This window comes from Melospiza georgiana, chromosome 1, assembly GCF_028018845.1.
Source record: "Melospiza georgiana isolate bMelGeo1 chromosome 1, bMelGeo1.pri, whole genome shotgun sequence".
Classification (NCBI taxonomy): Eukaryota; Metazoa; Chordata; class Aves; order Passeriformes; family Passerellidae; genus Melospiza; species Melospiza georgiana.
In genome coordinates, this window is record NC_080430.1 from 119,883,135 (window position 1) to 119,899,447 (window position 16,313).

The window sequence follows — 16,313 nt, forward strand, 5'->3', positions numbered from 1 at the left end:
TTTTTTGCCTACACTGAAAAACAACTAGCTCATTTTTAACTGCCCACCTATTTTTTTCCCCATTTAAACAGAAAGCACTCAAAGCAATTATGATTGTGGCACTCCCTCCATCAGAAAAGCAACAATAATGCCTATTTAGTCAGTAGAAGGTACTGAAAATTCTCTTCCAGGTTTAGGAACCCACAATTTGGTAAGTGTACATAAATCACCACTGTACAACTTAGGCACCTCAATGGATAGGTAACTACTTTCATTGCTTATATTCTTAAGCCAATCATTGTAAACCAGCCAAAGGCCATGATTTTGAAGAACTTGCAGGTACTCATTATAAAAACACTATTAACAACTACTTACTTTGTTACCTCACTATTTGTCCATTAGTTAACATGAAATACTCAAAATGCCAAGAAAACTGAACATTTCTATCAAAGAAAAGAAGCAAAAGAAACTGTTGAAATGCAAGCAAGCACTGTTGTGTCAGAGAAAGTTTTGCATCAACTGCAAGTGCTGCACAGAAACCAGCAACAAAAGTTCTGCTGTTTCATGGAGTGTGCAAATGTTTTGACGTAGCAGAGTAAAAGCTGCCCCATTGAACCAGTATGTACTGAACTGGTACTCTGAAAAGTCCATGGAAGCACAGTACCTGGATCACAGTGAGACAGACATCAGGCAGTGTAAAGCTGCCCATCCAACAGTCCTGATAGAAGTGCCAGACAAGTGGAACATTGTGAGGTAAAAGCAATAGCTTGGAGAACAAAGAGCAGAACAACATGGTATTTCTGATCACAGTCAGAAATACTGTAATAGGAATTACACCCACATGACAGAATGAAAGAAATAGAAAACACTAAATCCCAAACTAGAGATTTACAAACACCTAAACTGTTGAGTACAGAAACAGTACTGATTGTGTAGAGCTCACTAAGCAAGTTGCATGCAAGTAGAAATGATGACTGTGTAATGTCTCTGACTGCAGAGAGGTCCTGAGACAAACAAAAAATTTTAAAAATCCCCCACTAACATGAAAAGTACATCTTGTAAGGGCACAGAAGACACCCCTCTATTAGGTCATGCTTTTGTATTTTTTTGTGATCAATCTATACATGAACAGGGAGCTTATCCTAAGTTGTACCTCTCAAAACAAACCTTTAGAACAGTTATTTACATGACTGCTAATTTCTATTAACCCATGCAAATATAAACTCACAGTAGTGTTTCAACACCTAAATTGCTAGTTACATTTGAATTGTTGATGATCCAGTCTTCCACTAGTCTTACAAATTACATCCATCTTTACAAGACTTAAAACCTTATTTCCTTATCTCACAGCAGCTGTAAAATTCTCCCAGAAAGCCTATTACATTATGACTAAAGTCTAGGTTAACAACAATATTGTAACAGTAGGATTTTAACTAATGCTTTTTGTGTTTTATTTGTCATCATTTGTCCCTGTGCCAGCATCTCGACATTGAGGTCATAACCTTCTATATGGTTATTAATACTGAAATTCACTAGAGGAAACAAAGACTGCTGAACCAAAGTTATTAGGGTTTTTTTTGTTTGTTAGTTCACCACAAACAAAAACAGCAGAACTTGTACTGAGAACACTCCTAACTAACTGAGGTAGCTCACTACATTAAACCCTCTCCCCTAGATACAATCTCCTTCAAATACCAGGAAAATTTGAGAGACAAAAGGAGCCTTCAGTTATTTAGAACAAATAACATGGTATTTTTAAAGAGGACATACTGATGTCTCCCACATTTTGTAATATTTCACTGCTTTGTTTTGTTTGGGGGAAAGGGGGCAGAGAATGCTTTTTCCAAAGTAACTTCAAGAAACAATCTATTTCTAAAACTTCCACCATTTAGAAAATATACAATAAAGACATTCTTTAAAGAAACTCAGGGTATCTAGGGGAGAGGGGAATATTAAGCTACTTTGCTTAACAATGTGAACAGAACAGCCTGCAGGCGTCTTCCGGCTGTGACCTTCTATTATTAACAAACACATTGCTCCAGCAATAAATTCACTGGAGCCCCACAGCCCAGAGATGCACCAGCAACCAAGGGTGTCACTGTATTGGGAAAAGAACTGGAAAGGAAGGCCCAGGAAAGTTAACATGGAACAGACAGATGTGTATATTATTCTTCCTTCAGGTGATACAGCACAATTTGGAAACAGTAACTAAACCCAAAGTTTTTGGAACCTACTGCTCACACGAAAATCCAAGGCCTAGGATAATCATATTTTTCTCCAAAAACACAACTTCTCAGTGCCGAATCACAAGTACTGCAGAGTACAAAAATAATCATGCAACAGAATCATGCTCCCCATTAGCCAATCTCAACTGTTTCTCAACTTTGACGTGTTAAAGAAACCCCACATGCCAAGGATTACAAAAACAGCATTACGAAGTGATTCAGGCAGAGAAAAAAAAAATCTCTACAGTCTATAAAAAGCTGTTTCCTTCTCCTTTGCAGATCAGAATTTAAGCATTCCACTTAATAACATCAATACATTAAATATTTAGAGGTTTTTAACTGTAATTTCTCACAAAGTATTATCTTGAAGCTATATGGCAACTTCCCTTTAATCATCAGATATCCCTTTAAATAAAGACTTTGCCTACCTCCTAATTATTATATGGCCTTTGCCCTGTCTTTCTCCAACCACTCATCCTCTCACAAAAAAGAAAAAATAGTATGCCACACAACAAAAAAATTAAAAAACTGTTGTGATGCAACATCCCTACCATTTTAATTTCAACAAATACTCTCTGAAATACTTGGCTTTTGCCTTTTTTCTTTGTAATATATCATAAATTTAAACTTTGCTGGTTTCAATGAATAATTAAGTTTTCAAAAAGTGCAGGTAATTAAGACTACCAAAAATTAAAATTGAGTAAGAAGTCAGCAATTATAGACTGCATGTATTTTACCAGATCTGCAAGGGACTCTAATTAAACACATATTAATTGCCCTAATCTTCTTAGGCAAGTAATAAATTGGAAGAGCTGATTAATGCACTGGATTTAGTTCAGCTTGTTAAATCTGACAACCTGGCAAAGGAAGACTATCTTGAAAAGCTCTTTTAGCTAAGTAATTGGAATTTTACTCTCAGTAATTTGCCATTCCATAATAAGAGCTATTTAGTGCATTGACTCTTCATCAGTGGTTTTTTTTTAAATACATACTAGTTATACTGAAACAGTACCATTAGCTGCTCATAAAGATTATGAAAAATTATGAACTTTGACCTTTATTGTCCATCAAAAGACACTTTCACTCTGAACACAAATTAGTGTATTTCCTTGCAGGCAATAAATCCTAATTAATTTTAATTCTAGAAGCTGCTAATAACATTTTACAAAGTCCATATGGACACATTAAGTCCTCTACACAATTCATAAAGCCAGCAACTAAACCAGTTTTCAATATTAAATTACTGCTGATGACTGCTGGAATACAGTGAAATACCAGTATTCAAAGAGCTTCAATCTCTTCTCTCTTTTTTTACCTATTTATGCAAACACTTCTGCATGGACACATAACAAGGGAGTGTAACATTTTTGCAATATCAGCCATAAAAAAAAATAAGAGAAATTTGGAAACCTCCAGGTAGATATTTTAAAGGTCTGCTATGTCTCAAGTTTCACTTAAAAATAAGCAGATGTAGGTGAATAAAAGAAAAAAATCACCCTTGCTAAAGAAAAAAGCAGCAAGTAAAGAACAGGGAACCATAAATTTTTATACTTGAAAAATGTTTTGAAGTATTCCATGAAAGCTGAAACAGCTCTTCATATGTCCTAGAAAATATGAAAGCATATAAAGTCTTTCACATGAAGAAGCTTAGAAAGTCATGTGTTCCAAATAAAGTTCAGTCAGAAAAAAAATCTTAAACATAAAAATATCTAGCTGCCATCAAATTTTCATTCTGTACTCCTCAGAGCTGACATTCTCCTGTAGCTTCCAGGATCTACACTTAAATTTTGTTACTCTTCAGTTAGCAAAATCTAGTGTTCATATGCCTTGAAAATCAGTTACAGTGAACCTGAAACCTATTCTTTGTTCCTTAAGTGTACTATAACTAAAGAGTCAGCCAGACATCAGTTTTGAGCAGCAACATGATTTTCACAGCTAAGCTTTAACACTTAAAATGAGCAAAACAGCAAAAAGTTGATGAGATAATACCAGAGGACTGATAACCCACAGAAGGAGACATGAAGGTACTTCAAAGAACTGTCAAACTCAGATGTCCCAAATATTTCCTACTCATTGTTCATGATGCAGTGCAATTTACCACTTACCACTGAGGTCACCAGCACAGGAGAATTCTTCACTGTGAGGGTGGTGAGGCATTGGCACAGGCTGCCCAGAGAAGCTGTGGATGCCCCATCCCTAGAAGTGCTCAAGGGCAGCTTGGATGCAGCTCTGAGCAACATGGATGAGTGGAAGGTGTCCCTGCCCAAGGCAGGAGGTCAGAACCACATGATCTTTAAGGTCCCTTCCAACCCTGATCATTCTGATTCTATGGTTGGATAAACAGGTGGCACTCAATTTCAGCTCTCATCCTCAGTAGTGCTCATGAAACAAATAGTATTTTGGCATTGTGATATTGAGTTTAATTAAGTGGCACAGCCTTTTTCCATTGGTTGTGTATTACTTCAATAGAAGGGTTAGGGCTGGTGCCTAAGGCTCCCATGTACTACTAAAAGATGCCAACAGTAGAAAACCAATTCCAACCACTTTCCAGTTGATGGCATTGACCATCTAAAGATCTGTTAGACTTGTTAGCTGCACTTAGGCTATGAGAAAAAATTCCATATCTGAACTTCAGGTCTCTAACAGAAACCTTCAAGGCTTATAAAAAGACACATGATGAGAAAAGCCCTCAAATTTCAGGATCTGCATAACTGAAAGCAAAAGAGAACTGGAATGCTAAAACACCTCCACTTCCTAGCACAGCATCAGTTCAGCACTGCTGAACATAAACTTAAGTTTGAAATATGACAATTACTCAGTTTGTGATTTGCCTGTGCTCCATTTCATTGCTTGAGAAGACACACCACAGCTTTATCAGTGGCAGAATACAGGTTGTCATAAATCAGCACTGAACAGGGAAAGCCACTGAATATTATTAACTGAGAAAATGGACAGTGAGAGCTGAAAAATCCTTGCTGAAAAGGAACTATTCAGATGACAGGATGTGCGTCATCTGTCAGGAGCTAAAAGTAGTGACTACAACTTCTGGTCCAAAAGATGCTGGGTTCTGTCTCACTTGAAAGAAAGAAACAAACACAGGAAAAGCAGAATTCTGACAGAAGTTCCTATCTTTTTTGTATCATTTATTTGCATTTTTGTACCACATTACAAAAAAAATTGAATCCCAAATTAAATTCTGAAAATAATAAAAATATTTTAGATAGAACAATGAGTTAAATACACAGATTTTGGAAAGTACATGGGAACAGAAGAGCATGAAGTAATTTTGACCAAAGCATCCATTAATGTCTAGTTTCAGTTCAACAGACTATATCATCTTCTGGTAAACTGAAATCAATTAAAAGCTAGAACCTGCAATTTGTAGAACAAATCAAAGACAGCAGAGACCTTGATTTCTGCCCTACACACTTTCTAACAAAAAACCCCAAAACCTTATTGTGATAAAAAGGAGTTTACATTTATCTTCTCACCATTTTTCTTCCATCTTTCCCCATATTTATGCAGGCAGTACAAAACTCAACTTCAGCATTTCCTGTCAACATTAAAACCTAAAATCCTGACAAGCACATGACAAAGTCTTGTGGTTGAAGATGCTATGTATTTAAATTTTCATGATATCACACTTTCCAAATGTTACAAGCACACAAATCCAACGTATGTTCTTACTGTTGCCAAAGAGCTTTCTAGAAAAAAAAAAAAAAACACCTACAAGATTTCCAGTTTTCATTGACTTCTCTCATTTTCTGCACATATCTGAACTTTGCTCTTTTGGCCCCTGAAACTGAAACCTAGAAAAAAATGTTGTTAAAGAATTTAATGGCAATCTCTTCAATGTTTCCCAAGTAATATTTGCAAGCTATAGAGACTGATAATGAACTGCCATTCCCCTCTCAACTTTTACAGAATGTCTCTGCACTCCAAATAGACACGTAATTCATACTAAAAGTAAGTTCTTTTGAAACACATGCTTCTGTCATTACCTAAATGTTTCAGGTCTTATTGTTATTATAAAAGTAGCAAAGCCTTCTGTATAGTTCACTTAATTATGCTTGTCCTTAGAAGAGGTGAATATCTTAAGACTTAATTCCATTTTTCTCTCCATACATCATATTGGAACACCTATCATTTCAAAAGTTATAATTTTCACATTATTTTTTAAAAATTGACACATCTCTTCTAAATTTTAGTAACTTTGTTCATTTTTCTTTTTAAGACACGTTTTAAATCCTTCTGTTTTGCATAAGTGGTGAATCACAAGGTGATACTCAGGCATAATGCTGAATTTCATGCCAATAGCCTATCATCTTCAGCTTTAGCACAATTATTGAAGTACTTGAAGATAAACAGTAGTAATATTTCCTAGATCACACAGAACTTGAGTACAAATCATAATTTCTCCTCCTTCAGGTTCACACATCAAGACAAGGAGTGTCAGACAGAGGGAAATACAACAATAATCCTGTAATATCCAACAATAATCCCGAATCCTGGGCAGCATCAAAAGCAGTGTGGCCAGCAGGTTGAAGGACGTGATTCTCCCCCTCTACTCTGCTTTCATGAGACCCCACCCAAACTGCTGAGCACAGTTCCAGTGTCCTCAACATAAGGACACAAAAAAGTTGGAGCAAATCCAGAGGAGAGTCACGAAGTTGGCAAGAGGACTGGAGCACCTGCCTTACAAAGACAGGCTGAGGAAGTTGGGGCTGTGGGTAGAAACCTCATTGTAACCTTACAGTTTTTGACAGGGCCTACTGGGAAGCCAGAGAGGGACTCTTCATCAGGAACTGCAGCAATAGGACACGGTGCAATAGGTACACATTGAAATATTAGGGAGACACTATTTACAGTGAGGGTGGTTAGGCACTGGAACAGGCTGCCCAGGGAGGCTGTGGGTGCCCCAACCCTGGCAGTGCTCAAATCCAGGCTGGATAAGGCCTTGAGCAACTTGGTCTAGTGGGGAGGGACTAGATGATCCTTAAGGTCCATTCCAGCCCCCTAACAATCTATGATAACAGGACACACTGCCAAAACTGGCAGGGCTGTGAGATGAAAGAACTAGCAAAGTCAAGCCCTGTGTTTTTCCTAAAAGAAACTCATACATCTACAAGTGACAGAGGTTCAACTAACATATTAAAATACTCAAAACTTTTCTACCTAAATATTTAATATACAATTCCACTTGTGTTTTACCCTATTTGAAATAATTGTTTTAAACAACATCTGAGGCATCTCAATGCAGCAACATGACTTTTCTCCACCCCCATGGAACAGCTCCTCACATCTCCAAAGTCTAGAGCTCTAACAGAGCACTACCAAACTCTGTGTAAAATAATCACTTTCAGATAGTTTGATGGAAAGTTAATTTCTGCTATGACAGAATAATCTTTGAAGGAGGCTGTTGGGGTTTCTTTTGAATAGTGATTCACCTCAATTAATCACATAAATTTCTGATGATTAAGTGCATCATCTCCAGTGTGCATGTACACAGAGATCTTCCAGTACTCAAGACTCAGCAGTTAGAAACCTTGAGAAAATACAACAACCACAAATTTTAAGAGACACAACCCATCTTACACCTCATACAAAGATATCAGAGACCACTATAAACCTCATTAATTTCTACTCCACCTGCAAGATGCTCTCTCAACACAGAACTGCAGATACTTACCTCCAGAAATACACTGAAACAAATTCCCTACCCAAGGGTGGGGTTCAAAGAATAAATGTGGCAGATGCCAAGCAATTTCTTTAACTGCACTACTGCAAGGCAACCTTATACAATGATAGGAAGGATTTCAAGAGAACCTGAAGGAAAGGGACAAAATTTGTTATCTTGTAACAAGGCAAAGAAAATTTGTTGTTCGGCAAATGACCTGCAAATAAATATTTCAAAATATTCAAAATAACATAAAATAAAAATCTTTAATTGCAGCCACATAATTCCAAGAAGGCAATATTAGAAACTTAGTATGCAAATTCAGGCCAAGTTGCACTTTGTACCACAACTATATGTTTACACTGTTTGGATCCAACATTCCATTGTAAACTTACTTACTTTTGTATTACATTCTGTAAGCTGAGCATCATACCCAATTCACTTTTCATCTTTTCTCTGTTGACACGGCACTCGGCCAAATAGCGGAGAGCCTGAAAGAAAGAGGAGCACAGCAGATCAGCAACACACCCAGCACATCACCAGCCCTTTCTGTTAGTGCACATCTGCAAACAGTCACAGAGGCAGGTCTAGTAGGGAGAGAAAAGAATTATCACCTACTATGAACATTAAAAAATATTTTATTTTTATAAATACAGAGAAAGCACAGAGTATCTAATCTATGAGAATTCGAGAGACTAGGGTTTGCTAATACCAGCTGACAGCCTAAGGGACAATTTAACAGCTCTCTACAGCTATGCAAGAAGCCTTTACAAAGATGGTCGAGCCCAACTTTCCTCTACAGCAGCAGACAAGGGGGAACAGCCACAAATTGTAGCTTGGGAAGCTCAAATCAGGTATAATAAAATGCTTTTTTTCCTCTGAAGGTAGCACAACACCGGAACAGATGACCTAGTGGAACTGCAGAATGAACGAGACAAAGCTACAACTGACCTGATTGAGTGCTGGTGACAGTCCCAAATCAAACAGGAAACTGAAGTGAATGACTTCCAGAAGTCCCTTCCAGTAAACATTTATGTGACCTAAGATCTAAAGTAATTTTTATACATGATGTTTCCAGTATAATTTCCATCAATTTTGTGGGCTACCCCAGTACTAGAAATAGAAACCTCACCACTACCAAGTTCCTACTGTCCAGAAAAGGAGTTCTAAAAGATGTATAAGCTTTTGAAGACTAATTGCAACTTCATCATTCCATACAGGAATAAGAACACCAGCAGCAGCAAGCTTCTTACTTACTGTGACCTAAACTGGGAAATTACACTTATTCATTGCTCAAGGTTTTGTTTACTGGACTTTCAAGGTAGGCTCTTTGCACAATTTTACACTGTTGACCTCAGTTGGTAACTGCATATTCATATGATCCTCCTAACATAACACTCTTCCAATTAAAATGTCAGTCCTTCTTTTCATGAGACATCTCTCTATTGCTTGTGCTGAGAAAATTTTCTTAGAAGGAGCCTCCAAAGGTGTTTTACTGATGTAGGTACAAGAACTGCACTTGAAAAATCCTGCAATACACAAATACAGTGATTTATAAAATGGCGTTTGTGACACAAGGTTTAGAAGCACACCAACTCTTTATATATAGCCATGTAGTAGCTACACTGCACAGTAACAGCTTTAAAAATAACATGCTCCTTAATCCCCTCAGAAATAGAGGACTTATCAAAAGGGCTGCTTTTTCCAAGTCATCCTCTGCACATATCAGGTAAAATTCTTAAGATTGTTTTACTGTCTTTCAAGAAACTCTGGCTGCTCTCTGGCATGGTAAGAACCTGAGATGTGATTTTTGTTATTTCCTGATGAGGACCAGTATCAATAGTTGCAGCTTATAAATGCTGTATATCCATTTATTATTGTACTTTCCAACTATGGGGAAATACCTAAATGGTATCTCTCAAGTAACTTGCATGCTATGAAACATATCCTTGCCAGTGTAACAAGTTTCTTATTTTTATTCCAGCAATTTAATAAGGGTGCAACTCAGCTGGACAAAGAAAAACCTATTCTCTTAACTACTAACTTTTTGAGTCACAGCTCAAATAAATCATGAGTCCAACTTAACTGACCCAACTTTTCAACACTAGGAAGTTCCCATCCCTCCTGCCTTCCACAGGAGATACAAAGGTATCCCTTCAAAGAATTGAGATCATTTACACTTATTAAATCCAGTATACTGAAAGCGTAGCGGAAGCTATTGATATGAACTTTGGCTCAGCTTCTGTTCAGCTAAACACTTACCTGGGTTAGCTTTAAGGCTCACATAGGTGAGGTCATCAAGTAAGTTCAACATAATGAACAGGACTACCTGCATAGTTCAACATAAAATACACTGCTGCCAGTCTTGATAAAAAGACATCTTTGATGGTTTTGATGTGAAATTTTAAAGTAGTTCCTTAACTTCAGGGTCCTATTTCAAAAAATTTTAGTCCAAATTTCAGAGGGGAAAAAATAGTATTATCTGTGTTACTTCTGATTTTTTAAATTTATATCATTCAAAAATTCTAACATTTGAAGTATATCATAAAGAATTTATGAAATCAAGACTAGAGAAAACCAGAAATAGAAATATACAGAACATACATATCAATTCTTCATACAAAAAAACTCACCCTCCCTGAACAGTTCTACAACACATCAAAAAAGTTAAATATGGAACTATTATGATTCATACAGATTACAGATTATTACAATTTCAAGTACAGGAATTTCTGAGCAGTACAAGAAGAAATTTAAACTCAGTGCTGCACATCCTTTTATTAGGTACACATTTAATGGAAGAGCATTACTTTTAACTATTCCCATTCAAATGGAAGCACTTTTTGACCAACAGGATGACTACAAAAACAAAAAGACTTTTCAGAATGGAAGAATATAAAACATGAAGGCTAAAAAGTTGTCAGCAAAGACATTTAAACCTTCAGAAACTAAGCAGTTCAAGAACTTATTAACACAAGGAGTCTGAATAGCAGACCAGAACATGTATCCACAGTAAACTGATCCATTTCTCACGGCAGCCACATCCTGGTCTCTAAATTCTGATTGTCAATCCACTCTAACTGTGGGTTATCACTCCATGGGACAACCCATCTGCCTCCCATCCTCACCTAAGGAGATTTCCCTTCAACACAACTTGAATACTGTCAGGGGCTGTGGAACCACACTGCAAACTGGGTTAGTGCTCATCACTCTTGACAAAACCAGTTCTTTTATGCAGAACTAGTTTTTGTAACACGATCAAGAGACTGCAAATCCCAAGCAGGCAGTGAGAATACACAGCCCAACATAACAAAGGAAGGAAAAAGACAGTGGGACAGTTCTTCCAAACAAGAATTCCTTTTAAGATCACAGCCTAAGGAAACTACACTGGGAAGAAAAATCAATGCAACACGTTTCCAAGGACAGTAAACTCAAATCTACGTCCTCCTACTGAAGAAAACCACAGTCTGCCAAATGCTATGGCAAGGCTAGCCTAAAAAACAATTAGCAGGACACAAGTTTCCTTATGGGACCCCCCTTCCCCATACACAAAAGAATCAGTCACTAGAGTAATTTCAAGAAGTCCACTAATATCCACTATGAGAGCAACACACAAAGAATTGAAAACCAAAGAATTATGGCACAGATAGGTCCCAGTGATACAAAGAATAATGTACACCTGCCATGTACACATGTAAAAGCCAGAGCTCTTTGCTCTTTCATATTCTTTACAATTAAATAATGACATAATTGAAAAAAAAAAAAAAGTAGCACCACATAAACTTCAGTAACTTAAAATCTTAGAATTCCAATCCAACTCTTAAAATTATTAAATTCTGACTTTTGTTTCTTCCATTTCTAAACAAGAAATACATTTTTAAGCTAATATTACAATTCAGGATAAGAAATCAGGACATCAGCATTTATGATTTAGAATCTGAAGAAACAGGCAAAAGCTGGAACAAATTGTATTAGATACTGATAGGTTTTGGGTTGGTTTGTTTGTTTTTAATACCATGAGGCTGTTCAAATGCTGGAAGAGTGTACCAGAGAAGTTATAGAAGCTTCATCCTTCAAGGTGTTGAAGACCAAGTGAACACAACCATGAGTTGTGATCTGAGTGCACCTAATTTGGGCATGGGATTGGACTACATTGCCTTGGCAGGTTGTTTCTAACCTAAGTTATCCTATGACTGGATTTTGATTTTTATAAAGGCAATATCAAGTCACTGTCCATATTTACCAAACTCTATGGCTTCATCTTAAAAAAGAGATTTAAGGGTCCTTACCTCCCTCCACACAAAAAGTGAAATAGCTGTATTAGGGAAAAAATGCAAAGTAAATTATTATCTTTTAAAAAAATTCCCTGGAACGACGTGTCATTTTTGAAATACATGCTTAAAAAAAAAAAAACAAACAAATCACATGTAATGAATATCAACATAATATAAAACCAGGCAATATTTTTCACATTTTCACTTGTTTAAACAGTTTCATTTGTAAATTGCTTGTTTAAACGACTTACTGAACGAAGTTTAAAAATTTCCTACCAACATGGAAATTTATCTTCAGAATACTTACTAGTAAAGCTGAATGAACAACCTGAGGGTTGGGATGGTCCAAAAAGAGAATGAGACCTGGCAGGCATCCTTGATCCTGAACAATGGCCCGTCTGTTCAACGGATCAGCTGCTAGATCTCGGAGCTGGTTAACCACAGACAGTGCATCAGGCTCCTCACTCATAGTAGAATTCATCTTTTCTGCACCATTCATACAAAATACCTGCTGGAAAAAAAAATTATTACTACTATCACAACATTTATCATCAATTAAAACAGGCAAAAAAAGCACAAAGGCTTTTTGCTCTAAAGAAAAAGGTAAAAAAAGCCAAGGACCAGAATTCATGGAAGGTGGATGGAATTGATAAGGATCTGGGTCCTGAAATTTATAAACTGGAAATCTAAACTTCCTACGCAGAGAACAGATATATTTGGATAACAAGGTTTTTATTTGTTTCCTGTATGTCATTTCAGACTAAGTCAATCTTTATGGGAGTATGATGTGTTAGTTTTTTTCTCCTTACATTAGTGAAAAATGGTTTCAATAAATCCAGTTTTCTCACAAGCCACCCTAGAAGTCCATAAACATACTTCTGTGCAAAGGTGCAAAACCAAAGTATTTTCAGAGCAGCTTCGGCAATCAAAGAATTTTACAAAAAATGAACCGCAAAAGTCAACAAAATATTAACAGTGCATCAAGAACAGTGAACATTATTCTTCATCCATGTATCAAATAACTAATGCAATGCCATACATTCAAAGGCAGAAAGGGCTTTGGAGGCTGGGTTTGAGCTGTTTTTTCTCCTTTTCACAAGAATCCCTCGATAAAAAGAGAGCAAGCAGGTCACGCCTTGCTGCAATCGAAGTCCAAACCACCAGATCAATTTCAAAGGAGACACGTGTTAGTGTGAGAGTATCAGATTGCAAAGTTGTTTAATAATAGCTACTTAACAGGCAACAAAAGCATAAGTTTGCTCAAAGAAAATGCTAAAATCTTGGTGCAAAAAAAAAAAAATTCTTTGTGCCTCAGAAACTCCTAAATGCTATCTGTAGTCCTGGTTATTACCACTACCATCTCAGCCAAGTAACCTAAGGCATAAAAGTGGGAATGAATGCATATTGTTAATTTGTTAAATCACTCACTGTCCCCCAGAATAAAGAACAAATACAATTTTTAAGCCATCACATTCTTTTAACATTATTTGCCAACATTAAATAGTTTTTCTTCACTGAAGGTTGGCCCCTGAGGAACATAAATTTATCACACTCATCAAAAACAATGCACCTAAACATACATTTAGATTATGATAATTTCTGAAATTTTCACAGGGAAAAATGCTGTTAACCTCGAAATCAATGTTTCTCACTTCAGGAGAGTGCTAGAGTGAAAAGTACAGGCCAATGATTAGTCTCCAGACTATTTCTCTGGACTACCAGAAATCAAAAAGATATCAACTGGGAGATACAGTACCTCAACCAATAAAAGTTTGTGTTTCCAAAGGAAAAAACTCTAATATAAAAAAAAAACCAAAACAAAACCTCAGCAAACAAAACCACCAAACAAAGCCAAAGCAGCTCTGTTGAGTATTATTAACTATTTTCCATAGTACACAAAGGAACTTATTATTCAAGACTTAGAAATCAAGTCAGGAGCGGAGCTGATGCTAATCAAAGTCTCTGACTTCAAGTCGGTGTCCCAAGCACCATATCATTCGTATTCCTGATCACCTTTTGCCTTTTTCCTTCTAACCCTCTGAAAAACCCACCCACAAAACCAGGTTTTATCCCCACCTGTTCCATTAGGCTACACTCATCTGAAGGGAGCTACAAGAAAGATGGAGAGGGACATTTTACAAAGGCATATAGTGATGGGACAAGGGGTAATATCTTTAGCTGAAAGGGGGCAGGTTGGGATTAAATATTGGAATAAATTGCTGTAAGGGTGGTGATGCATTGGAACAGGCTGCCCAGAGAATTTGTGGATGTCCCATCCCTAGAAGTGCTCACGGCCAGCTTGGATGGAGCTCTGAGCAAGCTCCTTGAGGGGAAGGTGCCCCTGCTCAGGGTAGGGGGTTAGAACCAGATGCTCTTCCAGGGCTCTTCCAACCCAAACTATTACGTGATTCTGTTATCCTCAGACCCTTCTCCATCTCTCCCAAGCCCTAACTCCGGAGACAACTCTGAAATCCTCACCCTTCTCCATGACCTGCAACAATCAATTCCACCAAAACTCACGCCGTCGCCCACTTCCCGGAGTTTTTAATTAAAAAAATAGGTGGTCTTAAAAGTTATAATAAGGTATCTATAATTCAGGAGCGTGGCAGAGCAGCGAGCCAGATGCCTGCTCCTGTCTCCTCTCGTAGCTTTGAGACCACAGCCTGACCCAGGCACCACAGCCCTGTCTGTCTGTCGCTCTCCCCCCGCTTTGTGCTCTCGCCGGGGCGGCCCTGGCCAGGAACCCGCACAGCTCCGCCGCCAGCCCTCCGCAGGCGCCCGAGGCCTCAGCCCGCCGGGGACCAGGCCCCGGGACTCCGCTCGCAGGCCCCGCGGTCGGCGGAGCCCCAGCCCCGCAGGCACCGGGCAGCGGGAGCTCCGGGATGGATCCGGCAGCAGGGGGGATCTCGGCCGCACACGCCGCCCCCTCACGGCCCTTCCCGGCGCGGCCTGTCCCCCTCCCCGGCAGGGCCGTACCGTCGCAGAAGCCGTCCCCGGGCGGACTCGCAGCTCAGCTCCGCGCCCCCATGTCCCGCGGGGCGGGGCGGCCTGCGGAGCACGGGAAGAGGCTCGGGAGGAACCGCGGGCTGAGCACCGGAACGAGAGCGCCAGAACCACCCACCGGAGCCCGCTCTGACCCCGCACCGCGCCACACCGCGCGGCGCGATTGGCGCCTACCGAGGGCGGGCCCCCGCCAATCGAGGAGTTCTTTGTTCCTGGGCGGGGCGCGGGGCAGGCCGGGAGGTGTAGTCCGAGGCTTTGTCCATTTGTTTTAGTTTTTTTTTTTGCAGGCCATTGTTTTTGGATTTTTTTTGTGAAACACGCTCCTCGCGCACGGTTACCACGAGAAGCTGGATTTACTGCTCAAATAAAGTGTACCGTGTATTGTAAAACAATGTAGTGTGAACCACACCTGATGCTGTAGGGACAGAGGATGCTGCTTCGAAACCCGAAATGGGTATTCCCCATACCACGAGATAACGAAATTAGATTTAGTTTCATATCGAATCAAGGCATGGTTAAGGCTGACAAAACCTCTAAAAGCACCAGGCGCTGCATATTGATCCTTTATGATGGTTTGGGTCCACATAAAGGCAAAGCTCTTCTGTTTCCGCGTTCCTCCACATGACCCTCACACCTTATTTTAAAGTGCTTGAGGTAAAGTTTTCAGTAGTTTCTAAAGCTGAAAACACCCGCTAAGTAATGCTTAAACCAATTCAGCCCGAAGAAACTCTGAGCTCCCCTTTATCACGCCTCTGCCCCACAGCGATCCCGACTTTCCGCCCGATTCCACAGAGGTCCCGGCCCTCCTTTCCACAAGGTTTTATGGGACACAGCCAGCCCAGGAGCCACCGGCGGTGCCGCAGCCGACAGCCGCACCTCAGGGAGCCGCAGGCCGCCGGCAGCCGCCGCCGAGGGTGCGGAGGAGCCACAGCAGCCCCGCAGGCACCACACGAGGCAAATACGGTAGCGCTGCCCCGGCGGTGACAGGGCAGGGCCGCTGCCCTTCCCCATCGCCTCAGAATGAGGGAATCAGCGAGGCTGGAAAGGACCTATGAGGCCATCGAGTCCGACCTGTGGCCGAGCACCACCCTGTCACCTGGACCGGGGCACTGAGTGCCACATCCAGCCTTTCTTCAACAACTCTGGGCACGGTGA

The 16,313-nt window shown here is 39.5% G+C and overlaps 1 protein-coding gene across 2 annotated transcripts in view; it reads right to left on the reverse strand.

The window, feature by feature from the left end:
* ARMC1 (armadillo repeat containing 1) overlaps positions 1 to 15,299 on the reverse strand; it is a 33,913-nt gene extending 18,614 nt beyond the window's left edge. The window contains exons 1-3 of one of the 2 annotated variants that reach the window (XM_058039427.1): positions 15,132 to 15,299; positions 12,463 to 12,663; positions 8,281 to 8,372 (exon numbers count right to left, since the gene is read on the reverse strand). In XM_058039427.1, coding sequence (XP_057895410.1) covers positions 8,281 to 8,372; positions 12,463 to 12,654 — 284 coding nt within the window. In that variant the 5' untranslated portion in view covers positions 12,655 to 12,663; positions 15,132 to 15,299. Of the gene's footprint in view, positions 1 to 8,280; positions 8,373 to 12,462; positions 12,667 to 15,131 lie in introns of both variants that reach the window. The other variant, XM_058039435.1, reaches the window with a different exon arrangement.
* Between the last annotated feature and the right edge of the window lie 1,014 nt (positions 15,300 to 16,313).